Source organism: Neoarius graeffei, chromosome 12 (genome assembly GCF_027579695.1).
Source record: "Neoarius graeffei isolate fNeoGra1 chromosome 12, fNeoGra1.pri, whole genome shotgun sequence".
Lineage (NCBI taxonomy): Eukaryota > Metazoa > Chordata > Actinopteri > Siluriformes > Ariidae > Neoarius > Neoarius graeffei.
This window is the reverse complement of record NC_083580.1, coordinates 56,058,380-56,086,330: the sequence shown is the minus strand read 5'-3', so window position 1 is coordinate 56,086,330 and position 27,951 is coordinate 56,058,380. Positions and strand designations below refer to the sequence as shown.

At 42.4% G+C, this 27,951-nt stretch overlaps 1 protein-coding gene across 5 annotated transcripts in view; it reads right to left on the bottom strand.

Annotated features, from left to right (window-relative positions):
• gria4b (glutamate receptor, ionotropic, AMPA 4b) overlaps positions 1–27,951 on the bottom strand; it is a 365,144-nt gene that overhangs the window by 66,285 nt on the left and 270,908 nt on the right. For all 5 annotated transcript variants that reach the window (XM_060935094.1, XM_060935095.1, XM_060935093.1 and 2 more), the window contains exons 10-11: positions 26,821–27,027; positions 11,879–12,252 (exon numbers count right to left, since the gene is read on the bottom strand). In XM_060935094.1, the coding sequence (XP_060791077.1) occupies positions 11,879–12,252; positions 26,821–27,027 (581 nt within the window). The remainder of the gene's footprint in view (positions 1–11,878; positions 12,253–26,820; positions 27,028–27,951) is intronic.

The window sequence follows — 27,951 nt, the reverse complement described above, 5'->3', positions numbered from 1 at the left end:
ACAACCCTCGCATAGACTGGGTAACAAGCCAGGTTGTGGAATGGGGCCCTGCATGCCATGCCTCTTGTCTGCTCTCTAGCTCTCCTGTGTCTCCTGCCGAGCCCCCTGATCTCACCGAGTTATCTCAAGTTCCCACAGAGTACTGGGATCTCAAGGAGGTATTCAGCAAGAGCAGGGCCGCCGTTCTTCCTCCGCACCGGGCCTACGACTGTGCCATCGACTTGCTCCCTGGGACTACCCCTCCTCGTGGCAGACTGTTTTCACTCTCTCAGCCAGAACGCAAGGCCATGGAGGAATACCTCAAAGATGCCCTGGTCTCTGGGTTTATTCGACCCTCCACTTCACCTGCTGGAGCCGGCTTCTTCTTTGTCGGCAAGAAGGATGGGGGGCTCCGACCATGTATTGATTACAGGGGCCTGAATAAGATCACTGTGCGCAACCGATATCCCCTTCCGCTGATGTCCACAGCTTTCGACCTGCTCCAAGGCGCCACCGTCTTCACCAAGTTGGACCTACGGAACGCATACCACCTCATCCGTATCCAACAGGGAGACGAGTGGAAGACTGCCTTTAACACCCCGTCTGGGCACTACGAATACCAGGTGATGCCCTTCGGACTCACCAACGCACCAGCTGTTTTTCAGGCCCTAATCAACGACGTCTTAAGGGACATGATTAACCTATACGTTTTTGTCTACCTCGACCACATCCTTATCTTTTCCAAGACCGTGCAGGAGCACCGCCACCATGTCCGCCAGGTTCTCCAGAGGCTGCTACAGAACAATCTGTTCGCCAAGGCCCAGAAATGCGAATTTCATGTTCCCGAGGTCTCCTTTCTGGGATTTATTGTACGGACAGGCCAACTCCAAATGGACCCTGCCAAGACCCTGGCCGTCCGGGATTGGCCTACTCCCAAGTCCGTTAAGGAGGTTCAGCGGTTCTTAGGATTCGCTAACTTCTACCGCAAGTTCATCAGGAACTTCAGTTCTGTGGCAGCACCCATGTCTGACCTCACCAAAGGGACAGGTGGATCTTATGGCTGGTCTCCTCAGGCAGAAAAGGCGTTCAAAGACCTCAAGGACCGCTTCTGCACGGCACCCATTCTGGTTCTCCCGGACACCTCCCAACCATTCATCGTGGAGGTGGACGCCTCGGACAGTGGTGTCGGCGCAGTGCTCTCTCAACGTTCGGAAGGAAAGCTGCACCCCTGCGCTTACTTCTCCCACCGCCTGAGTCCTGCTGAGTCCCGGTACGATGTGGGGGATCGAGAACTGCTAGCGGTCAAACTGGCCCTTGAGGAGTGGAGGCACTGGCTGGAGGGAGCACAACATCCATTCCTGGTTTGGACTGACCACAAGAACCTGGAGTACCTCCAGCAAGCCAAGAGACTGAACCCTCGACAGGCTAGGTGGGCCCTGTTTTTCAGTCGGTTTGACTTCACCCTCTCATACCGCCCCGGCTCCAAGAACACCAAACCTGACGCACTGTCCAGACTGTTCTCTGCCACTAACAGGGAGAATGAAGTCGGGCCTATTATCCCTGTGTCCCGGATTGTGGCCCCTGTCCGCTGGGGTATTGAGGAGGCTGTCCGACGAGCCCAACGCCAGGACCCCGGTCCTGGGACGGGGCCACCAGGCCTCTTGTACGTCCCACATCAAGCCCGGGCCAAGGTTCTCCAGTGGGGTCACTCTTCCCCTCTCACCGCCCACCCGGGAGCTCGGAGGACCCTGGACTTCCTGAAAAGACGCTTCTGGTGGCCTAACATGGAGCAGGAAGTAAGGTCATTTGTCCTGTCCTGTGAGGTTTGCACCAGAACCAAGAACCCACGACAGCGTCCCCAGGGTCTCCTGCATCCTCTGACCATTCCCCGGCGTCCCTGGTCCCACGTGGCAGTCGACTTTATCACGGGTCTCCCTGAGTCACAAGGTAACACGGTCATTTTGGTCTTAGTTGACAGATTCTCCAAGGCCTGCCGCTTCATACCACTGTGCAAACTCCCCTCTGCTCTTGAAACTGCGAAACTTTTGTTTAATCATGTCTTCCGAGTCTTTGGTCTTCCACAGGACATCGTCTCAGACCGAGGGCCCCAGTTCTCCTCCCGAGTGTGGCACGGGTTCTGCAAGGTCATCGGAGCCACTGCCAGCCTCTCCTCTGGGTTTCACCCACAGTCCAATGGTCAGACGGAGAGGCTCAACCAGGACCTGGAAACCACCCTGCGAGGCCTGGCTATGGATAACCCGACATCGTGGAGCACCTGGCTGCCATGGGCGGAGTACGCCCACAACACCCTGCAGTCATCGGCCACCAAGCTGTCGCCATTCCAGTGCCAATTCGGGTTCCAGCCACCTCTGTTCCCGGACCAGGAGGAGGACGCGGGGGTGCCCTCGGTCAACCAATATGTGAGACGGTGTCGCAAGACCTGGAGCAAGGTCAGGAAGACCCTCATACAGACCTCCAGAACCAACCAGACTCAGGCCAACCGCCATAGAAGACCTGCACACGCTTTCCGCCCTGGGCAGCGTGTTTGGCTGTCCACTAAGGACCTTCCACTGCGGGTGGAGAACCGCAAGCTTGCTCCTCGCTACATTGGCCCCTTCAAGGTGGTGCGCAGGGTGAACCCTGTCTCCTACCGGCTCCAGTTGCCCCGGACTCTGAGGATCAACCCCACTTTCCATGTTTCCCTGTTACGGCCCGTACTGACATCTACGTATGCCCCTGCCCCTAGGAACCCCCCACCCCCCCGCATCTTCCAGGGGCAGACTGTGTTCACTGTGAATCGCCTGCTTGACTCCCGCCGGGTCCGCGGCGGGTTGCAATATCTGGTGGACTGGGAGGGCTATGGTCCTGAGGAGCGCTGCTGGGTTCCTGCTCGGGATGTCCTTGATAAAGAACTATGTCGGGACTTCCATTCGGCCCATCCGGATCGCCCTGGGAACGTCAGGAGACGCTCCTAGAGGGGGGGGTCCTGTTAGGACTAGGACTGTTTTGGCCTCTAGAGGCCGCTGTTATTTCCTTTTCATGTCGTGTTTATTTTGGCCTCTAGAGGCCGCCACTGTTCCTGTGTTTTGTGTTTGTGTTAATTGCCTAATTATCTTCACCTGTGTCCTTAATTAGTTTGTCTATTTATACCCCTGAGTTCAGTCCTCTTGTCACGGAGTCTTTGTGCTGTTATGTTTATCTCCAGTTTCCTTTGTACTGTGTTTTTTGATCTTCTTAGCTTTTGTATTTTTGCACTTTGCTTTTCTTTTGGATTATACTCTTTGGTTTTTTTTTGTCTTTTGTTTTGCCCTGTATATAGTGTATATAGTTTAAATAAACCTTTTGATTCTTTTTCTACTTCCGCCTCACGCCTCTGCATTTGAGTCATCCCCCTGGTGGCCTAGTGGGGGGTTGCTGGATTATCACACCAACGGACCAGGTTCGAATCCCAGCAAAACCCTAACACTTCTGTGTCATTACCTGATCTGTGACTCCTGTCATTACCCAATCTGACCCCGATTTCATTACCCAACCTGTGCCTTTGTGTCATTACCAGAACTATGATTCCTTTGGTATTACCTGATCTGTGACTTCTGTGTCATTACCAGAACTGTGACTCCTGGGCCATTACCAGAACTATGATTCCTGTATTATTACCTGATCTGTGACTCCTGTGTCATTACCCACTCTGTGGCTCCTGTTTTATTACCCGATCAGTGGCTGCTGTGTTATTATCTGATCTGTGACTCCTGTGTGGCTGATCTGATCTGTGACTCCTGTCATTACCTGATCTGTGACTCCTACCCAATACCCAAATTGAAGGCATACAAGTCTCTTTATGCTTACAACTTTGTTCAAGATATAATATTTTATGCTTAGAACACTGTAAACAAAGTTGAACAAAGTTAGCCAGCTAAAGATGTCCATTATTAGCAACTCCTCAGTAATGTGATCTCGCGAACAAGCATTTGATGCAGTTTCTTGATGCAGATTTTAGTCAAGCTATGAAGCTTTGTAAAAGCAATAGAAATTAGGTGTGTTAGCTAACTAGCAAGTTATATTAGTTAGTTCACTAATATAGTTACAGTGCCTTGAAAAAGTATTCATACCCCTTGAACTTTTTCACATTTTTCCACCTTACAACCACGAACTTAAAAGTTTTTTATTGAGATTTTATGTGATAGACCAACACAGAGTAGCACATAATTGTGAAGTGAAACGAAAATGATAAATGGTCTTCAAAATTTTAAACAAATAAAAATCTGAAAAATGTGATGTGCATTAGTATTCAGCCCCCCTGTGTCAATACTTTGTAGAGCCACCTTTTGCTGCAATTACAGCTGCAAGTCTTTTGTGGTATGTCTCTACCAGCTTTGCACATCTAGACACTGAAATTTTTGCCCATTCTTCTTTGCAAAATAGCTCAAGCTCAGCCAGACTGGATGGAGAGCGTCTGTGAACAGCAATTTTCAAGTCTTGCCACAGATGCTCAATGGGATTTAGGTCTGGACTTTGACTGGGCCATTCTACCACATGAATATTCTTTGATCTAAACCATTCCATTGTAGCTCTGGCTGTATGTTTAGGGTCATTGTCTTGCTGGAAGGTGAATCTCCTTCCCAGTCTCAAGTCTTTTGCAGCCTCCAACAGGTTTTCTTCCAGGATTGCCCTGTATTTAGCTCCATCCATCTTCCCATCAACTCTGACCAGCTTCCCTGTCCCTGCTGAAGAAAAGCAGCCCCATAGCATGATGCTGCCACCACCATGTTTCACAGTGGGGATGGTGTGTGCAGGGTGATGAGCAGTGTTAGTTTTCCGCTACACATAGCGCTTTGCATTTAGGCCAAAAAGTTCAACTTTGGTCTCATCTGACCAAAGCACCTTCTTCCACATGTTTGCGGTGTCCCCTACATGGCTTCTGGCAAACTGCAAACGGGACTTCTTATGCCTGTCTTTCAACAATGGCTTTCTTCTTGCCACTCTTCCAAAAAGGCCAGATTTGTGGAGTGTACGACTTATAGTTGTCCTGTGCACAGATTCTCCCACCTGAGCTGTGGATTTCTGGAGCTCCTCCAGAGTGATCATGGGCCTCTTGGCTGCTTCTCTGACCAGTGCTCTCCTTGCTCGCTCTGTCAGTTTAGGTGGACAGCCATGTCTTGGTAGGTTTGCAGTTGTGCCATACTTTTTCCATTTTTGAATGATGGATTGAACAGTGCTTCTTGAGATGTTCAGAGCTTGGGATATTTTTTTATAACCTAACCCTGCTTTAAACTTCTCCAGAACTTTATCCCTGACCTGTCTGGTGAGTTCTTTGGTCTTCATGATGCTGTTTGTTCTTCAGTGTTCTCTAACAAACCACTGAGGCCTTCACAGAACAAGTGTATTTATGCTGAGAGTAAATTACACACAGTAGGACTCTGTTAACTAATTAGATGACTTCTGAAGGCAATTGATTGCACTGGATTGTATTTAGAGGTATCAGAGTACAGGGGGCTGAATACTAATGCACACCACATTTTTCAGATTTTTATTTGTTTAAAATTTTGAAGACCATTTATCATTTTTATTTCACTTCACAATTATGTGCTACTCTGTGTTGGTCTATCACATAAAATCTCAATAAAAAACTTAAGTTCGTGGTTGTAAGGTGGAAAAATGTGAAAAAGTTCAAGGGGTATGAATACTTTTTCAAGGCACTGTAGCGACTGCTGAGATCTGCTGGGGATCTATGACCAATTATTCCTCCTAACTACCTGTAAAACACAGGTGTCTTCTGGAAAGGAGTCTGATTTGATAGGACGTGGTAAAAATTGAGCATTTTTCTGATTCTGACACAGCATAGCATGCAACCAGGAGGCGTAGCTGATATCAGAGTGACGCATCTCCCTCAGGGCTCTATCCCAGTGGTTCTTTATTATTATTATTACTTTCTTGTAACAACAATTTGCTTTGTCATATTTTTCCACGGGGCGGTATGGTGGTGTAGCGGTTAGCGCTGTCGCCTCACAGCAAGAAGGTCCGGGTTCGAGCCCCGTGGCCGGCAAGGGCCTTTCTGTGCGGAGTTTGCATGTTCTCCCCGTGTCCGCGTGGGTTTCCTCCGGGTGCTCCGGTTTCCCCCACAGTCCAAAGACATGCAGGTTAGGTTAACTGGCGACTCTAAATTGACCATAGGTGTGAATGTGAGTGTGAATGGTTGTCTGTGTCTATGTGTCAGCCCTGTGATGACCTGGCAACTTGTCCAGGGTGTACCCCGCCTTTCGCCCGTAGTCATCTGGGATAGGCTCCAGCTTGCCTGCGACCCTGTAGAACAGGATAAAGCGGCTAGAGATAATGAGATGAGATATTTTTCCACAGTCTTCTGTTTTGTTATGTTTTATCATTTGCATTTAGCAACATTTTCTTTATCTTCCCAGCAGTCTGTGACCCAATCTTAAAGGGCTCATGACACATATTTAGGTTGAGACCCACTAGTTGAGACTCACTGCTCTATACCATGCAGACATTAAGCATTTTAATGCATGGCTGCCAACCAAATGTCTTTCTTCAGATGTGTCTCTTGCTTGATTTAAATTTGCAATATATGCTCTCATAATTATTCTATATATCAGTGATGGATTTTTCATTAAAGCTAGACTGCCTTTCAGATTTTTCAAGTTTAGGTCATAAAAAGAATTTTCCCTGACACCCAATTATTTTTGTTTAGTTGACTGAAAGCTACTGAATTCGAATCACAGACTTCCAATTTTATTAGTTTTTTTAAAATAGAACAATTGATGAATTTAGGGCCACGTGGCTCTAAATTCTCTGCTATTTTTTCCTGCTTCACCATGACCCAATTCAAAATACTATGTCATACATCACATGGTGGGCTTTCCCTGTTCACACAAGGCATTGTGGGATATAAATTTGAAACAGGAGAGAAAAATGGAGGACGTGAGCGTGCGAATGAAACGTGAAAGACAGACTGCAGTAACGGAAAGCGAGAAGAAAAGACGTTATGTTGCGAAGGAAAGGAAATGCAGGACCAAATTAATAAATATCGGCGGTCAACGAGCACCTCGGTGTGATCAGTTGTTCGTTTAGCAACAGAATAATGTAACTGTCAGTGCACGGTTAAAGGTAAACCTGTAGATGGCAGTAATGCAACACTGTGGATGCCAACTGATGTAAAACCCAAAAGAAGAAGAAAGAAGGAGAAGAAGAGGTAAACCTGAGCATGCGCACAACAGACTTCCTCTGTCTGCGCAAAGCAAACGATTTCATGCACATTATTTGCTCAGGAATCCCCTCAAATTAAATAACTTCCCAGCCACAGAATGGCCTGATTTTTTTTAGATATTACAGAAATAAACATATATCACAATGACCAAATTTCAGAGGGAACTAAATTTCACAGATTTTATGAAATCAAAAGGCCGTCTAGCTTTAAATCAGAGTTTTAATCAGTTTACATTTAAAAGCATAGATTTAAAAAAATAATTTTATATATATGAGTGATTCCACGCTTATGGGTACTGAAATGGGGACATGAACTTATTTTTAAAAATTCACCTAAAACCATTTCTTTTTTTACCATCAGGTCACAAAACATGTAATCTTTAATGAATGATATGTTAAAAGATAACTTTAATTTTCTGAGATGTAATAAAAACATATTTATATGCCAAAGTCAAGCCTATGAGTTCCAAAATGATGTCTGTTACATTACTTCTGTTACGATTGTCCATCTCGCGTCTGTTACAAATTAATTACAATCTAGCTATATACCATGTTAATCTTATTGAAAGAATGTGTATGTTTATTCTACTACACATGTTTATTAATTATATTTGCTAAAACATCACCTTCCTATGTTTCAAAAAGTAATTCTACATTGTTAAAATTGAGAATATATATGTCCACAACACTTCTGTTACGTTCTGACTTTGGCATATAAATATGTTTTTATTACATCTCAGAAAATTAAAGTTATCTTTTAACATATCATTCATTAAAGATTACATGTTTTGTGACCTGATGGTAAAAAAAGAAATGGTTTTAGGTGAATTTTTAAAAATAAGTTCATGTCCCCATTTCAGTACCCATAAGCGTGGAATCACTCATATATATATATATATATATTTTTTTTTTTTTCTTTCTCGGCCAGTGTGTCCTCAATTTCCTTGATTTCAGATTTTGGTCATTTTTGTGCACGTCAAGACAATATCTATCCTTAACTTTCTTGACTTACAGCCAAAAGCAGACAATTATGATCCTGCCCAACCCCATTATAAAATGTCCTCTGTACATTTTCATACCACATCCTTCATATCTTCCAATGATTTACCAGTTTTGTTCAATTGTTGCCTTTTTTGCAAATCTGCAAAGTTGAAAGACCAGGACACATAAAAACTTATGAATATAAAATGCTTAAAATGGTTAAGGGCTAAAGTGCAGGAAATGCAATAAGAACTAAATCCTATAATTCAATTTGGTGTTCTCTGCCAAATGATGATTAATAATTCAGATTCACCCAGACTCACAAATCTCTAGCATTATGAATTCTTTCTGCACATTTAACACACGCTTTTTGAGTTCTCTATGTGCGACTAGGTGATGTGGAAGAAATAGGAGTGCAACACAATGCCCTGCGATCTCTTGCAGTGTTATTGCATCAACTTCACAAAAATCACAGAACATACATAAACACTTAGGAGATTACAGATGAAAACTTATTTAAGCTCATTTTCCCAGTCTGGTTCATCACTAAATGTAGCTTTTATCTATTTACATTTCATGCAACTTTATTATGTCGACACTGTAATGATGAGTCTTATAGACCTGAATGAAATCCTAAATGAATCTTCTTATCAAAGATAGATCAAAACCATAAGTCCTCTATAGCACTGCTTACAGCAGGTTATAGTGTTGAGTGTTTGGGCTCTATGGTTCTGATGCTGTTCTAAGTACCTGCTGTTTTCCACCACGTGTTGCTCTTTTTATTGCTCCTTTGTTCTCCTGGTCCTGATATGTGAGTCAATTCTTATCTGGTGAGGGGGGACTGAAAAATAAAATCTATTTTTTTTCTGACCTTAATTGACAAACAGGTCTTAAAACGCTCTATAAATGGTCAATGCAGAGAGACTGAACGAGAGAGAGAGAGAGAGAGAGAGAGAGAGAGAGAGAGAGAGAGAGCTGGCATCAGAGATAGCCACAAAAAGCCTGAGGTCATCTCAGCAGGTGGACAAATTATACACAAACAAATAACGCAAAACAGCCGACTGCCCACAACAGCACAATAATGAATATGTGTAGCATGTAAACTAAAGGCTTTTTCCACAGGACAAATGAGCATGTGAGGACAGTGAGTTACACAACAATAGCCGATGACCCGCATGATCCGTCATTGCTAAAATTCCAAGAGATCTGTAAAACACGGCCAATTTTGACAGGAACACAGCACACGTGAGACAGTGTCTGACTGAGACACGGACAATGTACTTGGTATGTGCACAAAAACATACACGGGCTGACACAGCTGCACAGCAAAGGATATGTCTATGTAATTTGACCAAAATTTAATTGCAGCCAATTCCTGAGCACTACCTGAGTCCTGCATGATAGTAAAGATCTGGGAGGGAGCAAATGCTACATCACACCAGCAGTATTTTTATTTATTTATTTATTTATTTATTTTTTTACCTTGCATTGCTTAAATTGCTTTATGATGATCAGTAGTTGATAGTGAGCATGTCCTCTCTTTAGTTTACAGCTGGTGTCACTGGTAGAGTGAGCACACCACCATCCATCAACCCCACATTTCTAATTTAACCACACTTCTAATTTGCATAAAGTTAAACACAATGTAAAAGTTTCAATTTGCTTGCCCACTTCGTGTTGCTAATGAGGACTCAACCCCTTCTTCCAGCACTCATTGACATGAAATTACATTCACCGGCCACTTTAATAGGAACTTGTTCTTGAGTCTAAGATTCCTGTTCTTGTCTGCAGATGTGGAACCCAATGTGGTCTTCTGCTGTTGCATGCTGAGATGCTTTTCTGCTCACCATGGTTGTAAAGAGTGATTATATGAGTTGCTATATCCTTCCTGGCAGCTCGAACCAATCTGGCCATTTTCCTCTGATTTCTGATCTTATTATTACAGACCCTTGTGGATAAGACTGGTACATCAGCAGCTAGCACTGGCCTTAAGATCAGTGCAAAAAAAAAAAAAAAAACAAGAACATGCTGACTGGAACACACCCAACACCAACGAGTGTGTACATTGACCAGAACGAGGTGGAAGTGGTGGACAATTTCACTTACCTTGGAAGCTCCATAAACAGCAACGGGGACATGGCCAAAGAACTAGACTGAAGCCTCAGCTGCATTTTACCAACTGGGAAAAATCTGGCAAAGTAAGAAGCTCTCAATGAAAACAAAGATGTGATTCTTCAACAGCAATGTGGTGTCCACCCTCTTGTACGGCTGCGAGACCTGGCACTTGAAGACCAACTAAGAAAGGAAACCTGATGCTTTCGACACCAAATGCATCCGAAAAATCCTGGGTATTAGATGGAGTGACTTTATCTCAAACGAGGAAGTAAGATCCCGAATGAGTCAACAGCCAGTGTCAACAATCATATGCAAACGTCAGCCAAGCTGGCTGGGACATGTCATCAGACTTCTGCCAGAAAGACTTGCCAGCCAAGTTCTCCAATGGAACCCCCATGGGCAGCGGCGGAGGGGACGCCCAAAGATGAACTGGCATCAGATGGTTGAGAGGGACCTCTGGTCAGTTGGCAAGGGATGGAGAGATGCATTGCAGCTAGCCGCAGACAGAAACAGCTGGACAACCTTGGCTGCTTCATGAATCTTAAGACACAGGAGCCCCTAAGTCTAAGTAAGTCTCTTATTAACAAGACACTTCCACCCACGGAACTGTTGCCCACTCACTCAATGTTTTTTGTTTTTCGCACCATTCTGTGTAAACCTAGAGACTGTTGGGTGTGAAAACCCCAGGAGATCAGCAGTTTCTGAAATACTCAAACCAGTCCGTCTGGCACCAACACCCATGCCACAGTGAAAGTCACACTCTGAGATCACAGTTTTTCCCATTCTGATGTTTGAACATTGTGAACATTAACTGAAGCTCTTGATTTGTCTCTACATGATTTTATGCATTGCACTGCTGTCAAGGGATTGGCTGATTAGATAATGGCATAAAACAGCAGGTGTGTGGGTGTTCCTGATAAAGTGGCCGGTGAGTGTACAGTATATATATCACCATTTTGTGACACTGCTGCTGGTGTGAATGCAGGGTTACAAATGGACATGTAAAACCATTAAAACATGTAAAGCCAGCCAGTGCAACTTTTCAAAACATCACAGGGCATCTGAACATGTCTGAACAGAGCTAACTGCTTTATTATGCATACATGCGCTAACAGACGTCTGGGATTGGCTTGCGTCAATCCGATCAATAGGGAAAACTCCCCGGCCTTGGATGGCTGTGGGGTCATTGGTGTTCGAGCTGGTTATATCACAATGATGAGACGCATCCTGTGCAGAATGACAGTAGCTCCTCTCTCCATGCAGACACCGTCGTAAATCCATTTGCATTAAGACCAGTCCTTGACTGAATAATGATTATGAGCCTCTCAGCTCTGGTTCTACTCTTTGCAATTTACATGCACTTTTCAGGCAAGTTCGGACACCCTTTGGTACATTGCCATGGTAACAACACAGCTGCATGGCTATTTCAGGTGCCTTGTATTACCATATCAATGCTCAATGAGACCTTTTCATGAGCTAACTCGAGGTTAAGAGACTAATTCCACTTCTTTCTCCAATCAGTATTCCTTTAAAGAAGCCAGCCCTGGGGCAATTAAGCACAGAGGTGAGAGAGTTAAGCGCTTACCTGGGTGAGATGTCACAGCCTTGTTGCATGAAAGCTCCCAGGGAGAACCAGAGACTGTTGAATATGCCGAACTCGTTGGGGGGCTGGTCACTGGGCAGACCGTCGGTGCCCTCCTCGGGCTCCTCGGTATGCCACTCATACGGGCTGAAGCGGCTGACCAGGAAGAGCACCACGCTCACACCAATGTAGGCGAACACGATGCACATCCAGATCTCGTAGGCCAATGGGTCCAGGAAGGAGAATACACCTGGCTTGGACTTCTGGGGCTTTTTGATCATGATGGAGATGCCCAGGCTCATGAAGGGCTTAGAGAAGTCAATGACCTCCTCCCGGACCAAGGTAATAGTCAATGGGGCCACAGCGATTTCCGCTTTCTGAAACATGCAGGTATATTCATTAGGAAACTCTTAGATGGAGAGGTAAATACAAGACATCTTACTTGGCAGCCTGTGGTTCATTCATGTCTGTATTTGGCCTTGATTTTTACCGGTTTGAGATATCAACATGCTTTAAACTGCAGAAGCTGAACTATCCCAAGCCACTTCTAGACAACATCTTTAATGTTCACTACATTACAACAAATGCTGAATGACCGTTCACAGCCACTTTTCTACACTTTAATAGTAGCCAATCAGGCAACTGACCATCCACTACATGGTCTATCAGCCAGTAACAGGACTAAATATACCATCCAATTACGGCAATGGTTGTAGGTTGCTTTACAAAGATTATTTGGTTTACATTTAGTTGCTTATTTGCAAATTGGGCAACTTGTACACGACAATGCTTCATGTAAATGATACTGATATGACCTTTCACAAAGTGTTTTAGTACATGTTTGAAATCAATCATTATAATGGTTTCATTGTCTACAGGGCTTTCCCCAGAAAAAAATATCAGAGTGGTGCTACTGATGCAGCCCTGCCTGGAGGGCCCCAGAGGCTGCTAGAGGGGTCCGGGGGCATTCTCCCCTGGAAAATTTTGAAATTAGAAACTTCAAATTGTGCATTCTGGCGGCATCTAGAGTTAATTTAGGCACAATTCAACATTATTAAATTTGCTGTTTTTTATCTTGTCAAATATGCAAGGACAAAATTTAAAGGGCAAAATTCGATTTGAAATGAAAACACTTTGTAGCAAGCTTCTTCATTTTCCAATTTCAGGATGCCAGGAACAGAATTGAGGCCAACTCACGCAACAGCGCCATCTAGCGACCAGCGCCTAGAATGTGGTTTTATGTCTGGTTGTGAATGACAGTCAGTGCACACAGCAAAACCCTTTATTTTCACTTCTGGGTTGAGTACCAGGATAGTCTAGACCTATATATTACAATATCTTCCTATTTCTCTAGTTAGTACTCATTTTCAGAAGGGAATAGTAGATATTTAGGTGCAGAAAGTACTCTGCATTGTTCTTTTTTTTTGGTGTGCAAGTGACAGCACAGCGCTGACGTCGCACAGCGCAGCAGAGCGCCACATATCCGCACTTTGGGGAAAACCCTGCTGTACAGTATGTTCTTAATATTTTGCAGCAAAATGTATTTTAAAGCACTTTGTTGGTCATTTACACACTACTTTTATCACACTGAATGTCTAAGGAATCAAACACTGGCGAATGTGCTGTTATAGAAAAATAATCAATGATAGGGTGCTATGATGTGGCCCAATGCAGAGTGGTGTTACTGGTACCACCCTGAAGTCAATTATATTTACTTCCACCAATTTTATTGGAGGAGGCTACAGTATGTTTTCGCCTCCGCTGTTTGTTTGTTTGCCTGTTCTCAATGTAACTCAACAAGTACTGAACGGATTTTGATGAAATTTTGAGAAAAAGCGAGCCACGGGCCAAGGAACAGTTGATTAGATTTTGATGCAAATCCAGATATGTATGTGGCTCCAGGACTTTTTTTGCCTGTTCCCAACATAACTCAAAAATAGGTACCCTATGGGTCCATGTGGCTACTGCTTATAAATAAAATTGTTTTCTAATCCCATGTCCATACAGGAAATACAGCATATATACATGTTATCAATGATACTAGCCTCATCTCTTGCAAACATCACCAAGCTGTGAGCAGCATCAGGGCTTGTAGTATTTTGGTTACCAATTTTGTTTACTGTGTTTTCTTCAAAATATAAATGGACAGTGCAAGCTTCTCAAGGGGAAGAACATCTAAATCCATTTATGAGTAGAAGAGCTTAATCTTAAAAGAGAAAGACAGCGGTTTAGAGTCATGTGACTATTTTGTAAAAATCTTCTCCTTGTTTTCTTTCTTTAGCACAGTAAAATAACCAAAAAGAAATACAATGGCAGTATTTAAAATCACTGTAGAAATTTAATTATTATTGCTAACCGAGTTCAAGATGTACGTGTTCTTAGCGACAGTTGATCAATTGATCAATTCTAGCAAAATAAATGTTTTGATGCAAAAGTTTGCACAGCCTCTGAGGGAAAACAGAGAAGATAAAGAATTTCGCTGATTAACATAAACAGCAATAAGTAACAAAATAGTGAAATGGTGCAATAATAAAATTTTAATGGTGACAGAACAACATGATGGCAGTTCAAAAGTTTGCGACCCCTTCTCTGAATATTATATTCCTATTCTCGGATCAAACTTTTGAATCCAGCCACTGGGGGTGCATAAGCGTACTCTTGGTGCCGGTCCCAAGCCCGGATAAATTGGAGAGGGTTGCGTCAGGAAGGGCATCCGGCGTAAAACTGTGCCAAATCTAACATGCGGAATGAAAAGAGAAATACCATACCGGATCGGTCGGGACCCGGGTTAACAACGACTGCCTCCGGTACTGTTGGTCAACAGGGTGCCGGTGGAAAGTATGCTACTGTTGCGCCAAAACGGAGAAGGAGAAAGAGAGGGGGGAGGCGTGTTAGGAGAGAGCATGAAAGATGGAAGGGAAGGAGCTTAGAATTGAGGGTAGGAACACTGAATGTGGGAACACTGACTGGCAGAGCAAGAGAGTTAGCAGTTATGATGGAAAGAAAGAAGTTGGACATTTTGTGTGTGCAGGAGACGAGGTGGAAAGGAAGCAAGGCCAAGAACATTGGAGATGGATGCAAGTTGTTTTATTATGGAGTGGATGGAAAGAGAAATGGTGTTGGTATTGTTTTGAGGGGAGAGTTGGTCAACAGTGTGATTGATGTGAAGAGGGTGTCAGATAGAGTGATAGGCATGAAGTTGGAGATTCAAGGAGTGGTAATCAATGTTGTGTGTGTGTACGCCCCACAGGTTGGATGTGAGAATGAAGAGAAAGAGTCTTTCTGGGAAAAGATGGATGAAGTGGTAGAAAGTATACCAAGGGAGGAGCGCGTGCTGATAGGAGCAGATTTCAACGGACATGTTGGCGAGGGAAACAGAGGAGATGAGGACGTGATGGGCAGATATGGTGTAAGAGAGAGAAATGTGGAAGGGCAAAGGGTGGTTGATTTTTCAAAGAGGGTGAATTTGGCAATAGTCAATACATACTTTGAGAAGAAAGAGCAGCACAGGGTGACGTTTAGAGTGGAGGAAGATCTACACAGGTGGACTACATACTCTGCAGAAGGGGTAACCTGAAGGAGATTGGAGACTGTAAAGTGATGGCAGGGGAGAGGGTAGTTAGACAACATCAAGTGGTCGTGTGCAGGATAAGCTTGAAAAGTGAAAAAGAGGAAGCGTGAAATAGTGGAGCTGAAGATTAAGTGGTGGAAACTAAAAGAGGTTGAACTTCAGAAGGAGTTTAGGGAAGAAATGAGACGAGCATTGAGTGGTCATGGAAGTCTGCCAGAAGATTGGAATACTACTGCTGTACTAGTAAGAGAGGTAGCAAGGAAGGTGCTAGGGTGGTCATCGGGAAGGAGGAAGGAAGACAAGGAGACATGGTGGTGGAACAAAGAAGTGCAGGAAATTATAAAAGAGAAGAGGCTAGCAAAGAAGAATTGGGACGAGCAGAGAGACGAGGAAAGCAGGCGGTTATGCAGAGAGACGAGACAGAAGGCAAAAAGAGTGGTAGCGAAGGCGAAAGCAGATGTATACCAGGAGTTGTACGAAAGACTGGAGACCAAAGAAGGAGAGAAAGACCTGTACAGACTAGCTAGGCAGAGAAACAGGGAAGCGAGGGATGTACAGCAGGTAAGAGTGATGAAAGATGTAAATGGAAATGAGCTGACAAACAAAGAGAGTGTATTAAGAAGGTGGAAAGAGTACTTTGAGGATTTATTAAATGAGGAGAATCCAAGAGAGAAAAGGTCAGCTTCATTGGAGACAGCAAATCAGGAAGCAGAGTTGGTTAGTAAGGATGAGGTGAGGGCAGCCATGAAAAGAATGAAGACTGGGAAAGCAGTCAGACCAGATGGTATCCCGATTGAGGCTTGGAGATGTTTGGTGAGACGGCTGTGGAGTTCCTAACGAGATTGTTTAATAAGATCCTAGAGAATGAGGAAATGCCAAATGAGTGGAGAGTGTGCTAGTCCCAATATACAAGAATAAGGGAGATGTACAGAGCTGCAGTAATTACAGAGGGATAAAATTGATGAGCCACACCATGAAGTTATGGGAAGGGGTATTGGAGGCAAGATTGAGAAGAGAGGTAGCAATGTGTGAACAGCAGTATGGGTTTATGCCAAGGTAGAGCACGTCGGATGCAATTTTTGCTTTAAGAATGTTAATGGAGAAGTACAGGGAAGGCCAGAGAAAGCGACACTGTGTGTTTGTAGACCTGGAGAAGGCATACAATAGAGTGCCGAGAGATGAGTTATGGTATTGTATGAGAAAGAGTGGCGTGAATGAGAAGTATATTAGAGTGGTGCAAGACATGTATGAGAACAGTGAAACAGTAGTGAGGTGTGCAGTTGGAACAACTGAATGGTTCAAGGTGAAGGTGGGACTCCATCAAGGATCTGCTTTGAGTCCTTTATTGTTTGCCATAGTGATGGATAGCTTGACGGACGAAGTGAGGCAAGAGTCACCATGGAACATGATGTTTGCGGATGATATTGTGATATGTGGTGAAAGTAGAAAGGAGGTTGAGTTGGGTTTGGAGAGATGGAGGTATGCATTGGAATGAAGAGGAATGAAGGTGAGCAGTAGCAAAACAGAATACATGTGCATCAATGAGAATGGGGATGAGAGTGTAGTGAAGATGCAAGGAGCAGACATAAAGAAAGTTGGTGAATTCAAGTACCTGGGGTCAACTGTGCAGGAAAATGGGGGCTGCGATAGTGAGGTGAGAAAGAGAGTGCAGGCAGGGTGGAGCAGTTGGAGAAGGATTTTGGGAGTCATTTGTGATCGGAAAGTCCCAGCAAAAGTGAAAGGTAATATGTATAAGACAGTAGTGAGACCAGCTGTGATGTATGGATTGGAGACCGTACCCTTAACGAAGAGACAGGAGGCAAAGTTGGAGGTGGCGGAGTTGAGGGTGTTAAGGTTTGCGATGGGAGTGACAAGGTTGGACAGGATAAGGAACGAGCACATCAGAGGGACGAGAGCTTGGGAATTAAGCTAAGAGAGATGAGACTGAGATGGTATGGGCACATCCTGAGAAGAGATGCAGAGCATGTTGGAAGGAGAATGTTGAGGATGGAGCTGCCAGGCAAACGAAAATGAGGAAGGCCAAAGAAGAGATGCATGGATGTGGTGAGAGAGGACATGAAAGTGGCAGGTGTGGTAGAGAAGGATGCGGAAGACAGGGAGCAATGGAGACGAAAGATCCGCTGTGGCGACCCCTAATCGTGAGCAGCCAAAAGAAGAAGATGATTCTCGGATCATTTGCATGACCATGCTTTGTCTGTAACTGCCTCCAAAAAGCTTTTGAATCCCCTTAGTTATAATATCTGTCATTAAATCTTGCTGAAGTCATTCAGACCAGGACTGGATATCAAGAGGGTTATGAAAAAAAATCTTTTTTTTTTTGGAAATAAATAATACACTTGAGGCAGTCCACATTTGGTTTAGGTGTACACTCAGCACTACTGAATGACAAGCATAAGTTTATTTATATATTTATATTAACCTAACATTTACACTTACATATTACATTAGAAAGAAAGTCCACACCAGTATACTTTTGTTTATAATCTCTACAAACGTGCTGTAAAGGGCTAACATGACTCACTCCTTTGGGGAAAGAGAAAGAAAATGGCGCATGAGGTTTCTCTTATTTCGTTTCTGGTTCTGATTGGTTCCAAAGTTTATCAAGAATTAAAATGAGCAACTGAACTTGATCAGGATAAGTGCTGATTGGTTATGAAGTTTCACTATTGTTACACTCATTCTTACATTATGATGACATAGTGGCTTCGCCACTCGTTCTTGTGTACCTTTGATAATGCGAGATCAACTTTTTGTATCGCGAAATCACAATTCGCCGTTCTGGTGACTGTAATGCTTATGCGTAAGCGCAGTGCGCTATTGTTACATTCATTCTTACATTCTTACAACACAATGACATAGTGACTACTGCTTTGCCTCTATGAGGCAGTAGCCACAAAAAGTGGTGGATGGATTTTGATGAAATTTTAAGGAAACACAGACCATGACCCAACGAACATTTGATTAAATTTTAATGCAAATCTGAATATGTGGTTTGGCGGAGGTATGCACTCTACCGAGTGCCCTTCCAGTTGTATATTGTTTTATTGCTCTTATATAACAGCAATTTGCTAACTAGAAGGGCACTTGGTAGAGTGCATACCTCCGCCAAACCACATATCTGCATAACCACATATCTGCATCAAAAATCAAATCAATTGTTCCTTGGCCTATGGCTCAATTTTCCTCAAATTTTCATCAAAATCCTTTTGCTATTTTTTGAGTTACGTTGGGAACAGGCAAACAAACAAACAAAAACAATGTAAGCGAAAACATAACCTTCTCCAACAAAGTTGGCGGGGCTAATGATTACAGTTAAAAAAATAATTACAGAATGACTCTTCACGTCTCTGAACAGTTGATTTAATGTTGATATGAAATGTCCACAAAACAAGTTAGCTCCTGTTTCTTCCTTACATTCTTGATTTACATCTGGGAAACCAAAAAGTGCAGTGTTCTGTTGTAAAGACTGCATCACATCTGACAACGTGCAGACTCTTCCCATAAATGTTAAACAAACAACTTCTTACAAAAAGCCTTACAAAATCAATGATTATATGGTTAAATAAGCACACTTTTCACTCAGTTTACTGTTAGTCTTAGGTTATGTGGAGCATTTGCCATACAAGTCTCTGTACAAGTTGTTACTCCAAAAAATAATAAGATATTGAATGAACGAGTGCATTAATATAAAACTGTGATTTGCCTTTCAGCTGGAACAGTTTCAACCTGTAAGACTAATATTCAGTGTCTTGCAAAAGTATTCATCCCCGTTGGTGTTTGTCCTGTTTTGTTGTATTACAAGCTGGAATTAAAATGGATTGTTGGAGGGTTAGCACCATTTGATTTACATGACATGCCTACTACTTTAAAGGTGAAAATTGTTGTTTTATTGTGACACAAACAAAATTAAGATGAAGATACAGAAATCTGGAGTGTGCATAGGTATTCACCCCCCCCCCAAAAAAAAAAAAAAAAAACAAGTCAATACTTTGTAGAGTCACCTTTTGCTGCAAATTACAGCTGGAAGTCTCTTGGGGTGTGTCTCTATTAGCTTAGCACATCCAGCCACTGGGATTTTTGCCCATTCCTCAAAGCAAAACTGCTCTAACTCCTTCAAGTTAGATGGGTTGCATTGGTGTACAGCAATCTTCAAGTTATGCCACAGATTCTCAATTGGATTGTGGTCTGACCTTTGATTAGGCCATTCCAAGACATTTAAATGTTTCCCTGTAAACCACTCCAGTGTAGCTTTAGCAGTATGTTTAGGGTCTTTGTCCTGCTGGAATGTGAACCTTCATCCCAGTCTCAAACCTCCAGCTGACTCAAACAGGTTTTCCTCCAGAATTGCCCTGTATTTAGTGCCATCCATCTTTCCTTCAGTCCTGACCAACTTTTCTGTCCCTGCAGATGAAAAATATCCCCACAGCATGATGCTGCCGCCACCATGCTTCACTGTAGGAATGGTGTTCTCAGGGTGTTGGGTTTGCGCCACACATGGCATTTCCCATGATGGCCAAAAATATAAATTTTAGTCTCATTTGACCAGAGAATCTTCTTCCATGTGTTTGGGGAGTCTGCCACATGCTGTTGGGCAAACTGCAAACGTGTTTTCTTAAGCAATTATTTTTTTTCTGGCCACTCTTCCATAAAGCCCCACTCTGTGGAATGTATGGCTTAAAGTGGTCCTATGAACAGATACTCCCATCTCCGCTGTGGATCTTTGCAGCTCCTTCAGTGTTATCTTTGGTGTCTTTGTTGCATCTCTGATTAATGCCCTTCTTGCCCGGTCTGTGAGTTTTGGTGGGCGGCCTTCTCTTGTCAGGTTTGTAGTGGTGACATATTCTTTCCATTTTGCTATAATGGATTTAATGGTGCTTCCTGGAATATTCAAAATTTGGGATGTTTTTATAACTCAACCCTGATCTATACTTTTTCACAACTTTGTCTCTGACCTGTTTGGAGTGCTCCTTGGTTCTCATGTTGCTTGCTTAGTAGTGTTGCAGAGTCAGGGTCCTTCCAGAACAGGTTAATTTATACAGACATCATGTGACAGATCATGTGACACTTTGATTGCACACAGGTGGATCTTAATCAACTAATTATGTGACTTATGAAGTGAATTGGTTGGACTGAGGGGTTTCATATGAAAGGGGGTGAATACCTATGCACACTCCAGATTTCTGTTTTTTCATCTTAATTATTGTTTGTGTCACAATAAAACAATAATTTTCACCGTTAAAGCTGTAGACGTGTTGTGTAAATCAAATGGTGCTAACCCTCCAAAAATCCATTTTAATTCCATCTTTTAATGCGACAAAACAGGACAAACACCAACAGGGATGAATACTTTTGCAAGACACTGTATGCTGGAGAATAACTGCTCCTTTTTTCAACTCATTTTTCAGTTTCTCTAATTGGACAAGGCTTTGCAAGTTAATGGGGGAAATACTACAGTACTAAGCAGAGAGGTTTAAATGTGAGCGGGCAAGATGACCCAATCAATTCAGTGAAATATGCTTACAGCAACAAAAAAAAAAAAAAAAAGGAAAAATGGTTGGAACCATGATCTGGGAGCAAAGCAGGCCTTCCTGGGAATCCACAAACCTGATTAATGACTATGACTTAGCAACACCCTCAGCCTTGCACAGCTCAAAACTAATCCAAAAAAGCAATTAATGCTTATCTTTATTGGCTAACACCCATTTCCTCAAAATGAAAAAGAAACCCTTTGAAGGGATATGCTGGATATGCTCAACAAAAATCAACCTGATGACAAGACTTGCCATAGCACAGCGTTAATATACATCAGCTTGCTAAAGGTTGCTTTCAGAGGTGGAAGGATTGTCACGCACTTGCACTGTGAGCTTGGCCACAACTTAAGGTTTAAGAAGAAAAGTGCTGACACTTCCTGCCTCAAATCCGCACCATGTCTCTGCCAAAGCCTCTGTAGATAAAGTAAGCATATTATTCTTTATAAGAAGAATGTTACTGAACAGACTGGGGCATTTTACAGCAAATTGCATGGACATTGACTGCCCTTGAACTTACTATTTTAGCCCAAAGTACAAACTTGCAGTTTTTGCAGCATATGGAAGCAGACCTAAACCTCCTGAACTCCCCTTGGATCCCACTCAGAGCCTTAAGCATTTCATTCAGCACATCATGAATCTCATTAAATGTAAATAGCTGATATAAAAGAGGAAATCTAACATAACTCCATATGTTAGCAACAAGTTTTTTTTAAAACAATGTATGTTTATGGCCTTCATTGGTGGAGAGAGAGTTCCTCTTAATCTCAGTTAACCTTTAGCTGTCTACTGCAGCATTTTTCAGGACACACTGTTAGGAAAAAAAAAACAAAAAACATACAGGAACATAAACCAGGGCTGTCAAAATCTCTCTCTCAGTCAAAAGTTTGGACACACCTTCTAATTAAATGGTTTTTCTTTATTTTTATTAATTGTCACTTCATGTCTTAACTTAAAGATGGATGTCGTTTCCCTTTACTTAACTGAGTGGTTCTTGACATAATATGGATTACTACAGTTGTGGAATAGGGCTATTTACTGTATTTTTATTATTTGTTTACTGTTTGATTTCAAATGCATTAAGGCGGCAAGAAATTGCACTAATTAACTTTTGATGAGACACACCCGTTAATTGCTTCCATGCATTCCAGGTGACTACTTCATGAAGCTGGTTAAGATAATAATAGTGTGTAAAGCGTCATCAAGGTAAACAGTGGCTACTTTGAAGAATCTAAAAGATGAAACGTATTTTGTTTTTTAAACACTTTCTTGTTTAACACATAATTCCATATACGGTATGCTCCATATACGGTCCGTGAGAGTCAGAAATCTTGCTTGTTTGTAGGTGACCAAATACTTATTTTACCGAGGAATTTACCAATTAATTCATTAAAAATCCTACAATGTGATTTCCTGGATTCTTTCCCCCCATTCTGTCTCTCATAGTTGAAGTGTACCCGTGATGAAAATTACAGGCCTCTCTCATCTTTTTAAGTGGGAGAACTTGCACAATTGGTGGCTGACTAAATACTTTTTTGCCCCACTGTGTGTGTATATATATACACAGGGTGTTTCAAAAAATTTGACATAATTTCACAATCTAATAACTTTGCCAATTCTCATTTGATTGACCTCAAATTTTAACAGCATGTGTGGAAACAGGTCAAAATTTTATGTTTAATGGTTTTTGTTTTCATCTTTTTAGGTTAGAGTACGCTCGAACACAGTCGAACAAGACTGTGCAGCGTGCATTTATGAGAGAATTCTCTAAAAATGCACCAACTGCAATGCAGATTTGGACATGGCACAAAGAGTTCAAAGAGGAAGACTGTCTGTGCAGGGCAAAAGGATCTGGATGACCACCAGCATTGGAAGAGACGGTCGAGCGGGTTCGCGAAGATTGAAAATTTGTGAAATTGTTCATGGAATCCACATACCTTTGAATTTCTCATTCAAATTTTGAGGAATAAATCTTATATTGCTCAACATTAAGCCTGTTCAGTTTCATTTGCCTAGACTATGCAGTTTCTGGGACATTTACATCTCAAATAATATCAAATTTTTTGAAACACCCTATAAAAAATATATACAGTGGGGCAAAAAAGTATTTAGTCAGTCACCAATTGTGCAAGTTCTCCCACTTAAAAAGATGAGAGAGGCCTGTAATTTTCATCATAGGTACACTTCAACTATGAGAGACAAAATGAGAAAAAAAAATCCAGAAAATCACATTGTCTGATTTTTAAAGAATTTATTTGCAAATTATGGTGGAAAATAAGTATTTGGTCAATAACAAAAGTTCATCTCAATACTTTGTTATATACAGTACCCTTTGTTGGCAATGACAGAGGTCAAACGTTTTCTGTAAGTCTTCACAAGGTTTTCACAAACTGTTGCTGGTATTTTGGCCCATTCCTCCATGCAGATATCCTCTAGAGCAGTGATGTTTTGGGGCTGTCGCTGGGCAACACGGACTTTCGACTCCCTCCAAAGATTTTCTATGGGGTTGAGATCTGGAGACTGGCTAGGCCACTCCAGGATCTTGAAATGCTTCTTACGAAGCCACTCCTTCGTTACCCGGGCGGTGTGTTTGGGATCATTGTCATGCTGAAAGACCCAGCCACGTTTCATCTTCAATGCCCTTGCTGATGGAAGGAGGTTTTCACTCAAAATCTCACGATACATGGCCCCATTCATTCTTTCCTTTACACGGATCAGTCGTCCTGGTCCCTTTGCAGAAAAACAGCCCCAAAGCATGATGTTTCCACCTCCATGCTTCACAGTAGGTATGGTGTTCTTTGGATGCAACTCAGCATTCTTTCTCCTCCAAACACGACAAGTTAAGTTTTTACCAAAAAGTTCTATTTTGGTTTCATCTGACCATATGACATTCTCCCAATCCTCTTCTGGATAATCCAAATGCTCTCTAGCAAACTTCAGATGGACCTGGACATGTACTGGCTTAAGCAGGGGGACACGTCTGGCACTGCAGGATTTGAGTCCCTGGCGGCGTAGTGTGTTACTGATGGTAGCCTCTGTTACTTTGGTCCCAGCTCTCTGCAGGTCATTCACTAGGTCCCCCCGTGTGGTTCTGTGATTTTTGCTCACCGTTCTTATGATCATTTTGACCCCACAGGGTGAGATCTTGCGTGGAGCCCCAGATCGAGGGAGATTATCAGTGGTCTTGTATGTCTTCCATTTTCTAATAATTGCTCCCACAGTTGATTTCTTCACATCAAGCTGCTTACCTATTGCAGATTCAGTCTTCCCAGCCTGGTGCAGGTCTACAATTTTGTTTCTGGTGTCCTTTGACACCTCTTTGGTCTTGGCCATAGTGGAGTTTGGAGTGTGTCTGTTTGAGGTTGTGGACAGGTGTCTTTTATACTGATAACGAGTTCAAACAGGTGCCATTAATACAGGTAACGAGTGGAGGACAGAGGAGCCTCTTAAAGAAGTTGTTACAGGTCTGTGAGAGCCAGAAATCTTGCTTGTTTGTAGGTGACCAAATACTTATTTTACCGAGGAATTTACCAATTAATTCATTAAAAATCCTACAATGTGGTTTCCTGGATTCTTTCCCCCCATTCTGTCTCTCATAGTTGAAGTGTACCTATGATGAAAATTACAGGCCTCTCTCATCTTTTTAAGTGGGAGAACTTGCACAATTGGTGACTGACTAAATACTTTTTTGCCCCACGGGTGTTTCAAAAAATTTTATATTACTTGATATTATCCTTCAGACCCATTTGAAATCCGAAGTGGTGTGAAGCAGGGCTGCGTGCTTGCGCCAACCTTGTTTGGCATTTTCTTTGCTGTTTTGATAAAGTATGCATTCGGGGCTGCAACTGAAGGCATATATATCCGGAGTAGGTCAGATGGAAAACTCTTCAACCTCTCAAGGTTGAAGGCGAAGTCAAAAGTCCAGCTGATGGGGCTGCGTGATTTCCTGTTTGCCGATGATGCAGCAATCACCACCCATTCCAGCGAAGACCTACAAACTCTTATCAATCGTTTTAGTAGTGCCTGTCAGGATTGTGGGCTCACTATCAGCCTTAAGAAAACGCAAGTCATGGGTCAGGGCGCTGACTCAACTCACAGGATTACCATCTCCAATCATGAACTGGAAGTTGTCCATGATTTTGTTTACCTTGGTTCTACTATCTCCGACATGCTCTCTCTGGACTCCGAGCTTAACAAACGCATCGGCAAAGCATCCACTACTACATCCAGACTGGGGAAGAGAGTGTGGACTAACAAAAAACTGACAGAGCACACAAAGATTCAAGTTTACCGAGCTTGTGTGCTGAGTATTCTTCTGTACGGTAGTGAATCCTGGACTCTCCGTGCCCCTCAGGAAAGAAAGCTAAATGTCTTCCATATGCGCTGTCTCCGACGCATTCTCAACGTCACCTGGAAAGACAAACTCCCCAATACCACAATTCTGAAGCAAGCCGCGGTCCCCAGCATGTACGCGCTGTTAAAGCAGAGACGCCTGCGTTGGCTCGGTCATGTTGTGAGGATGGAAGATGGCCGTATTCCCAAAGCTCTACTTTATGGAGAGCTGCTGGATGGGAAGCGTCCAATTGGAAGACCTCAACTACGTTTCAAAGACGTCTGTAAGAGGGACATGATAACCCTGAGATTCAACCTTCAAAACTGGGAAGCCTTAGCATCTGTGCGCTCCATTTGGCGGCAAGCAGTACAACAAGGCCTTTCAAAGTTTGAGGAGACATCAACCCAGCACACAGAGGCGAAGAGACTTAGACGGAAGGCCCGATATCAGAGTGATCGACCAGCCACTGACTACATCTGCCTGCAGTGTGGAAGAGACTGTCATTCTAGGATCGGCCTGTCCAGTCACACTCGAAGCTGCTCCAAACAATCCACCCAAAGTGCGACTCCATAGTCTCTCGAGACTGACGGATGCCAAGAGGATACCATGCTTGCTCTAATCAGTTATTGATTCTACATTAAATGCTAATTCAAATCTGGACAAAGTTTATGTATAAACATTATCAAACACTATACACACCCAGGTCATAAACTGTTTGTCCTCATCCCATCAGACAAAAGATACAGGACCATCAGAACATGCACAAAATAGATTGAGGAACAGTTTCTTCCCCAGACCTGTAGCTTCCATTAAACTCCATACAATTTAAGTCTCATAAAGAACAGATTAAACATTTAACAAAGAAAAATGTGTCATTGATTTGGTGATGTTTCCTGTAAGGACAAGACATTTATTTAACACTGATGGAAGGAGTCTCTACTGTCAGTTCTGGATGTCAAGCTGTAACTTTCTGTAAGAGTTCTGCTGTGTGAAAGTCTTCAGGCCTTTGTGTTTTGTAGTTTTTCAATAGAACATGAGAGGACAACAGTTGATAACGTAAGTTATGACAGGAACTAACTTGTTTTGTGGACATTCCACAACATTAAATGTAACTAGAAAGGGATTAACAGTGTGACATCATTATTTAATAAGAAACATCTTTAATCGTTGGAAAATTGCTGTGGTATAAGAGGAATAAAACACTTTGTGCTGTTATAGGACAAATAATCACGCTCAAGGTGGTAACAGAAGTGTTTGATTTCCTATTGTATTTTCTAACTAAATGTTGAAAGTATGTGTCTTAAAAGTAATTATGTAAGAGCATATATTAAAGGGCATTTAATTTGATTAATATTTGACATCATTCCATTATGCAACCTTCAAAATGATGAACTCGACTGCAACTTTTAAAGGAATGGTCTCACCCCAGTGACTATTTCTATTTCTAGCTTCAAACTCCATTTGAAGAAAAGTTTGCAGATGAATGTCTTACCCCGTACACCAGCTCCCCAACCATGCCATTCCAGATCTTCGTGTCTGGGTCCCGAGCTCCATACTTCCCATCCGGCACGATAGAGATCTTGTATTTGATGCCAATGTGCTTGGCGATCTCAGACGCCAGATCCACACAGTATCCCTCATACCTGTCATTACCCTCGTACATCTCCCAGTTTTTCTTCAGCATCACATATGGGCCTTCCTGGAAGGAGCAAACCAACATAAGAGGTTCAAACTGGCAACCAGTCAAGAACTCCAGCCAACCCAAGCAAGCGTCCAATTTGTGGATTTTGGTACATTTGTCACTGATTAGTCCTCAAAAAAACATAAAAAAACCCACTGTGCATGTAAAGAAGAATACTCATTTAATACATATCTTCACATCACGCTTGCCAGAACAGTAAAATAAAACATTCAGCAAAGGAAATACATTTGCAACATCGCACAACAGAATTCAGTTTCTGATATTCATATAATTCTACTGTAGAACATCCAGTACATTTAGAATCACATCACTACATAATAAAAATCATTACATAATAAAACAGCTTTGATGCAACACATTATGGAGGTCATAGCATAATCAATGAATAGAGGTTATCAATAAAGAAAGTCATGACTAGGGATAAATATTGTACCAGATCAGAGAGTCAGTGCCATCATTAACATTATTAACTATATAACAAGGCACAGTAACAGAACAAGCTGTCGATAGCTATAAATCTTCAACTCACAACAACTTACAAAGCAGAACATAAAACTTTAAACACTGTTCAAAACTAATCCCGATGAAGCAAAACTATCTATCTATCTATCTATCTATCTATCTATCTATCTATCTATCTATCTATCTATCTATCTATCTATCTAATTTTAAGCTTCATATGCAGCACCACACTAGGTTACGTTACACAAGCCAAAACTGCTTACATGATCATAACACAAAAATTTTGGTACATTTGTCGCTGCTTAATACCTAGAAATTACAAATAAGACAAAAATACATTTTCAAGAGACTAGAGAAAAGCTTAACAATGAAAAAAAAAAACACTTTTTTATGCTTTATTATAATTTGAATATAACAAATTACCAAGTTGATCAAAAGTCATGAAACTCATATCTTGCT